The sequence below is a fragment of the Histomonas meleagridis genome, assembly GCF_020186115.1.
Source record: "Histomonas meleagridis strain 2922-C6/04-10x chromosome Unknown contig_32, whole genome shotgun sequence".
Taxonomy (NCBI): domain Eukaryota; phylum Parabasalia; order Tritrichomonadida; family Dientamoebidae; genus Histomonas; species Histomonas meleagridis.
In genome coordinates this window covers 573,671-581,334 of record NW_027150863.1, presented here as the reverse complement: position 1 = coordinate 581,334, position 7,664 = coordinate 573,671, and the positions used below count along the sequence as shown (strand labels likewise).

The 7,664-nt window shown below is 30.5% G+C and overlaps 3 protein-coding genes across 3 annotated transcripts; 1 reads left to right on the top strand and 2 right to left on the bottom strand.

Annotated features, from left to right (window-relative positions):
* Window positions 1-229: 229 nt before the first annotated feature.
* Window positions 230-1,351, bottom strand: GO595_005203 (TBC domain containing protein; the record flags this gene model as incomplete). The annotated part of the gene is made up of 1 exon (XM_067918420.1): window positions 230-1,351. The coding sequence occupies one exon, from the start codon at window positions 1,349-1,351 to the stop codon at window positions 230-232; it is 1,122 nt and encodes a 373-aa protein (XP_067774753.1).
* A 686-nt stretch (window positions 1,352-2,037) lies between these two features.
* On the bottom strand, window positions 2,038-2,970 carry GO595_005202 (uncharacterized protein; the record flags this gene model as incomplete). The annotated part of the gene is made up of 1 exon (XM_067918419.1): window positions 2,038-2,970. The coding sequence occupies one exon, from the start codon at window positions 2,968-2,970 to the stop codon at window positions 2,038-2,040; it is 933 nt and encodes a 310-aa protein (XP_067774752.1).
* A 2,442-nt stretch (window positions 2,971-5,412) lies between these two features.
* On the top strand, window positions 5,413-6,015 carry GO595_005201 (Ras family protein; the record flags this gene model as incomplete). Its single annotated transcript, XM_067918418.1, has 1 exon — window positions 5,413-6,015. The coding sequence occupies one exon, from the start codon at window positions 5,413-5,415 to the stop codon at window positions 6,013-6,015; it is 603 nt and encodes a 200-aa protein (XP_067774751.1).
* Window positions 6,016-7,664: the final 1,649 nt, after the last annotated feature.

Here is a 7,664-nt window from a genome sequence, read left to right as displayed (position 1 = left end):
TAAGTTATGTTTGCATAAGAAATACACGAGGTGCATTATGTTTCTTTTAGTGACCCTGAAAACATTGCTCCAAATCTTTCAGCAAAACTCCCACTGATTGAAGAGTACTCTTCAAGAGGAAAAGGTTATGATATAAATAGATGATCACTTCATTTCAATTCACATTTCCCGGTGAAGTCATTTTTAACGGTAAATTATGATGTAAAAAAAGATAATTAATATTTATTATTCAATGGGGTAAAACAGGCATTGATGAAGAACGTAAATGTGAAGGGGAATGAGAGAACATTTTTTCATACACATACGCCTGCGCAATTATCATTTCCATGTCGTTTAATGTCCAACTTTCGGGGTCTATCGATTGTATTTTCATTACGAAATCTGAATGTTGTAACTTAATGATTTTTGGCGATAACGCCACCATTAGAGCAGCGCACGTGTATACATGTGTTGACGAGATTTTTGTGTGATTGCTTAAATATGAATCCCATAGCCTAAAAATCAAAGGTATTGAGAATTCTCGAACAAGTAAACAATTCATCCATCGAAACGCAAACTCTTGGTATTCAATCTCTTCTTCTCTTAAGTGCTCATTTAGTTTGGGATCAACTCGATCAATAACTTTCGATAATTGATCAAGCATTTTATATAGGCCGGGCTGATCTTTAGTGTATAGATCTTGTAGCCCGTCAAGAAGCTTAGAGAAACACCAAAAACAATCGGCTTCAACTTCTTTGAGAACTTCTTCGCTAAGGAAGTCTAAGTCATTAAGAGTGATTATCTCTGTCACCGCTTTGTTCGGACAATGTGGAACAAGAAATGCAAAGAAAAATGGTTGGAGAAGATCATTCATCCCTTGAACATATCCTGAGGCTGGATGACGAACAGACCATACAAATAATACCCGTTCAAAAAGAAGTTGAACTCTTTGGTTACGTAGTAATGGACTATGGGTACGTGGAAGATCTCGAAGGATTTGAAGTTCTGTTTGCTTTTGGGCATTCGTCCATAAATGACGTTGAGGTTCGCTAAAGGTACGATCAAGACAATCAAAATAATCATTTCTTTTGTGCTCTAATGTGACGTCTCGAATTGATGAATTGACTGGCTCATAGTCTAAAAATAATCGCCATACTTTGGCACGGAATTGATCAGGTATTCCAGCCCATGATATCCCGCGAATCTTATCAAGATTAATTACTGGATCTGATAGAAGTTCCATAAAACATTTTTCTCTTTTAATATTGGCCTTTTCTTTTGGTGGTGGAGAATGTGGCACAATTTGGACATTTTTTGTTTGCGACCCACCGAGATTTGAAGCAACAGATTTGATGTGTCTTTTCCCTTCCATTTGGTAACGTGAAGACATTTGATATGAAATATATTGTCTTCGAAGAAGTTATGAGCTAAAAATTTTATTAATCATCGAAGCAATTTTAGATATCATGGAGTGGAGCTCATCTGCTAATTGCGGGTTATCTTCCATGATTAGTTTCTGTTGTAAATCATAAATTGATTGTTCAGTATTCCAAATGCATTGAACAATTTCATAAGAATTCATTACTCTTTCGATTCTTTCATTTGTTTTTTGTATTTTATTTATGATAAGTTCACCGTCATCATCATTCATAAAAATGATTTGTACATCAAAAATTGATGCAAAATTTGAGAACCACTTTTTGATAATCAATTAAACGTCTTTCATTGAAAATCGTTTCATTGAGGTGAAAAGTGCCAGCTAAACAATAATTTTGTAAAAATATAAATAATGAAATATTAACATTATGATTATATCAAATAGCATTGGCATATTGTTTGCCTAGTTCATAGTTATCTTTCTAAAAACTGATTGAGCACATGATTTTAATTCCATGGAATTAACTTTCGATAAAAAATATTACAAATGACAATAGAACAGCCAATCGTTATAACAAAGCATTGGGTTCTCAACTCTAAAACTAAAAACAACATTCAAGGCTCGAATCACCATTTGAACTGCTTTTTTGGTTTTTAATTAAAAGTTGATAATTCAAAGCTTTACTTTAATTCAAATTGGGCCGATATGGATGACACTTTTTTGTCTAAAGTGTAACCAAATGTTATGTTTATGTTGCTGCCTGCTTTTGTAGAAATTGCGCATTGATACACATTGTCTTTCATAAGTAAGCGGAGGTCCGTGTTGCCCTTACCAATTGTGCATCCGCATGAGAACTTTTGCTTTTTGTCATTTATTGAGTAAATGTAGCTAATTGCAGCAGAAGGTTTGCAACCAAAAATCTTTGAGCTGATTTCTCCTTTTGCACCGATCGTTGGTTTGATGAGTTCACTAAAAAATGCAATATTCAATCCATCAACCTTTGTAAGAGATGCAATTTGGAATGATTTTATGTCACTCTTTTCCATTGATGATTGAATTCCAAAGCAAAGGTTTTTATTTGGATAATAGTTAATTGTATGTGTTGATTTAGCATTCTGTGATTCGATTCCAATTTGAAGCTTTTTGTATTTGGTTGTTATTGCAGCTTTGATTGCTTTGGGATCGTAAGCAAGTGAAAGACCAAACTCTGCGCCTTCAGAGGAGAAAGAATGTCCGAATTTCCCTTTAAATATTGGAGGATCAAAATCAAATGTGCCACTCAAAGAGAACTTGCTTGGAATTCTTTTGCCAATTTCAAATTTGCCTGGAAGTGAATAAGTAATATTACCTTTTTGGAATGGTTGGAAAGAAAGTGATGCATTTCCTCCAAGTTTTTCTATGTTAACCTTAAATTCAATTCCTTTTTTAGATGATTTAATATCAAATTTTTTGTTGTATATTTCATGATGAATTGAATATGAAATATTTCCATTATCTAAATTTTGACTTATTTCAAAATTACCATTTGAAACATTAGCTTTTAGTGAAATATTTCCTGTGTCCAGAGGTTTGAGAATTTTTTTCCCTACTTTTTCATATGGGATCAAATCCATTCCAAAAAATGGTGGTTAAAACAAACGGGCGCATGTTGACAGTTCACAATGGTGATGTGACCGTTTATGCGTTCAAAAAAATAAATGCTTTATAAATACCGTTAATTGAATAAATTGAAATAAAATAACCGTTAATTTGTTCGAAAAAGTTGTAACTTGAAGAAATGAACCTTAGACTCCAGACATACAGGAACGAAAAAAAAATTTCAATCCAGTAAGCTTTTTTCATATTTGACTGTGCCCATCAGATAAACATTATAATTATTGATTACTTGAATAATATTATTTTTTATGAATCTGAATAAAAACAAAGAACATGATAAATTGGCGCAATCGAAAAAATATACAATTGAAATTTCTCGAAACTTTCACCGTAAATAGAGGGATATATTTATATGTCTATGAACATATTTTTTTTTTAGATTTCTTCTGTGTATTATGGAGAAAAATCGAACTTTCAAAAAACGGATCTATTATGATTGATAATGAGTCTTGAGAATAATAATACTATTTTTGTAAAGTACATACATAAGTGATAAAAAGTTATTTTAGCATATCTTTATATATTCTATTAATAATAAGGTAAACATTATTATCTGAACATCTTCAATTATATTAAATTAAGAATTCAAAAATCAATAAAAAATATTGTATGCATAAAATAATATTATAATTTTAATTTATGGTGATGTGATCTCTTATGTTATAATGGATCAAAAATATTCATTTTTAAATTTTGGCTGCATCTCTACTTGACCGTTAAATTTGAATCAGGAATTTTCACGTTCTTAAAATCTTTTCAAACATATGTTTTGGTCTATTGTGATCATAATTGAACAAGACGATGAAATAATCACTAATAACATATTTTTTTGTTGATCTCTCATCAAGCACTGGGAAGTGCTTTCAGTCATTAATAGACGCCGATCAAGTGAACTGATTCTATTAAACGGTTATGGAAAAAAAGTGAGTTAGTGTTCTGAAATTTGTTTGGCTGACAGAAACATTTCATTACTTTACAGCAAATTCTAGGATTCGAATCCGTTGGGTTGTATATAAAAATTTGATTTTTGAATATTTATGCATCATAATTCTGAGCGCACTCACAAATTTTGAATACTTGAATTCCAATGAAAATATGAAAATACTGGATTTCAGCTATTACAATAACCAATTATATAATGACTGTAATATGTTCTAGATTTCGTCATTTTGAATATATTTGTTATCCTTTTTTCAAAGAAAAAAAGTTTGCATTGCGCATATGGACGCTCTTTTTACAACAGAGTTCGGTTAACCTGTTGAAAATATTCAAACAGAAATATCTCCACCAGAATTTGCCAGAAATCAAAATAATACGCATTTTTATTATCAACATATGATATTCTCCATTTTTTTAGAAATAATCTAATTTTTATACATTAGGTATTGGGAAATTTATATTCTTTACATTTTCGAATCATGCTTAAATATTAAAAATAAGCAAAATGAAAGAAAACACAAGCACAAAACTTCTTGAATTTAATAATGAAGTAGTGTTTTCATTGCCTTCAAATGATTCAATGAATTCATCATGTAAAAAAAAGAGGAAATATGAAAAAAATAGATTATCAAATCCATATATTTTATTTTGCAAAGCGTATAGAACGGAGCTTCAAAAAGAAAACCCAACGCTCCCCAGTAGATTAATTACTAAAATGTTGGCAGATAAGTGGAAGACAGCATCTGATGATGAGAAAAAAAAATTTCAACAAGAGTACACTGAGAATCTGATGGCTCAAAAAGCATCAGATGACGTTGGTACAAAACCTAAATGTCCTAATTTAAATTTTTTGCAAAATTCCACAAAGATTTTTGTGGAATTTCAAATGGAAAACGGTGATATCCTTAGGATACCTGGAAAATGTATCTCAAAGAAGTAAGTAGTCTTGTAATGTTGTTAATAAAAATTTGTATGTCGACATTTTTGAATATTGATTAAAACTTTCCCTAATATTTCTTGAAAAACATGTACAAAGTATTTGCGTTTCAATAGCAATATCAAAAATCGCATGAAGATTCATTGTATTTGAATTTTTTTGAAATTCATTTGATTAAGCAGAATTAAAAGTGATTAGTAATAATAGCACATTCTTCCATTCAAATAATTATCTTGGTTTCTAGTTATTTCATGTTAGAATGGATACACTTGAGTGATCTATTTATTCAAATTTTGAAAGCATAGTAATTTTATGCTATTTAGAAACACTTTGTTGTTGCTTTAGTTGCCTCTTAAAATTGCATTTAAAAAAGGAAAATTGCACATCCGAAATTCATGTTTTGCTGCGAAAAGCCATTATTTCATTTTTTTCGATAGTTTCAACGCTAACTTTTTAAATATTCTGAAAAGCGAGGAAATTTTCTGTTAATTTTAATCGTTTTGCAGTTATAAACTGCAATTCAATGAGAGGAGCGACAAACAGAATCAGGAGCGAAAAAGTTGTTCTAATAGGATCAGCTTCCACTGGTAAAACTTCTTTGCTTACAAGGTTTGTTCATGATCGTTTTTCAACTTTAACTGAAGCCACAATTGGAGCATCTTTTGTACAGAAAATTATCACAGTTGATGATACTGATGTTAAACTCGAAATATGGGATACAGGTGGTTCTGAAAGGTATCGTTCTCTTGTGCCAATGTATTACCGAGATGCTCGAGCAGCAGTCCTTGTGTATGATGTAACGAATGAAACATCATTCCAAGAAGCAGAACAATGGTACTCTGAATTCAGAGAAAGAGGACAACCAAACGCAATAGTTGTATGTGCCGCAAATAAATGTGATCTCGAATCACAAAGACAGGTAACAAAGAAAGCAGGCGAAGAATTTGCAATAGAAAAACAGATTGAGTACATTAGAGATACATCAGCACTAAGTGGAGAAGGTATACGAGAATTATTTACTGATCTTGCAAAAGAACTTTTATCTCTTGCTCCACAGGAAATAGAGGATGAAGTTGAAATAACAGATACCACTAATGAAGGGAACTCTGGTGGTTGTAAGTGCTAAGTAATTAAATAATTATCTAAAATAAATTTGCTTTTTCTGATGAAAAACCTGTAGACCGACAACAAAAACTGTAGTAAATTATTAATTTTTATATATCTTCAATCCCAAAAATATTGTTTAATTCATATTTGGTATTTACAATTTTTTATGCATAAACAAAATTTCATTCATCGTATTATTTTTTAATGAATTGAACAAACCTCTTTTACATTTTGATTGTTCTTATTCTTCTTATTGTTGTAATTATTTTTATTTTTATCGTCATTATCATTATTGTTTTTATCATCAACGTCATTAGCGCTGTTGTTGTCATTTTCATTTGTTGGATTCATTATTTTATCATGCATTTTAGTACAACAAAAATCTAATATATTATCAATACCACCGCCTGTTGCACAATTCGTTTCCATGTAGTCAGCATTGATTTCTCGAGCTTTAGCTTCACCTTCTTCGCGAGAGATTTGACGTAATGGTTCAGAATTTATCGCATTTCCAATTAGGATTTTGGCGGCCTTTCGACTTTGTCTCATCGCTAAGTCATTAAATATATTTACTAATTGAAATGATCTTTCATTTTCAATGCTAAATACAATTAGAAATATGTCACCATTCTTGAAATAAGGTTCGACAATTGAAAAATACTTTTCACACCCTGATGTATCGAAAATAGCAATTTTTACGTTTATATCTTTATAAGAAACTGTTTTTGAAAAAAAATCTAAGCCAATAGTTTTGCATACCGGTTCATCAAAACCCATTATCCTGTGCATAATCAATGTTTTTCCTGTGTTGGTGTCGCCGGTCAGAACAACTTTTAGTGCTTTTTCAGGAGCATTTTTAAGTTCCATATTAAAAAACAGTTGATATAAACCGTTAAGTGGGTACCCCCTTCAATAGAGTTTTTGCTGTACACTCACCAGAAATCATTTTTTTCAGTATTTCAAAAATTTAAGGCTTACATTAATACACTAAATTAATACAAAAGAAAAATTTACAAAAGGCATGAATAAGATTTTCATGAATAATTAATAAAACATAATTTTGCTTCGATAGTTAAATAGAAAATTTTGATGAGTACAAAATGATATTGAAACAAATTTAATATTAATTATTTTTTATTGAGTGATACAAACTTCTTTTGGAGTGTTATTATTATTGATGTTTCTGCTGTTATCACCATAATTACTGCTATTGTTATCATTTTCATTTGTTGGACTCATTGTTTTGTCATGCATTTTAGTACAACAAAAATCAAAAATATTATCAACACCATCTCCTGTTATACAATTTGTTTCCATAGGATAAGCATTAATTTTTTTGGCTTTAGCTTCACTTTTTTGCAAGAGATTTGACGTAATGGTTTGGGGGCTTATTGCATTTCTAATTAGGATTTTGTTGACATCTTGATTTTGTCCCATTACTATATCATTGAACATATTTACTAAAATATTGTGTGATTGTTTATGATAGTTTATCAATTTACCTAATCTGTAATAAAGATTCTTTCCCATATTTAACATCAAGCTTTTACCCAAGTATAGCAATGTGGGATAATTAATAATTTTCTCTAATTTGTATTATGAATTATTTCGCATTTTTTAATTACGTTTCACATTAATAACGAACAAACCGTTCAAATGAGCTTTGGG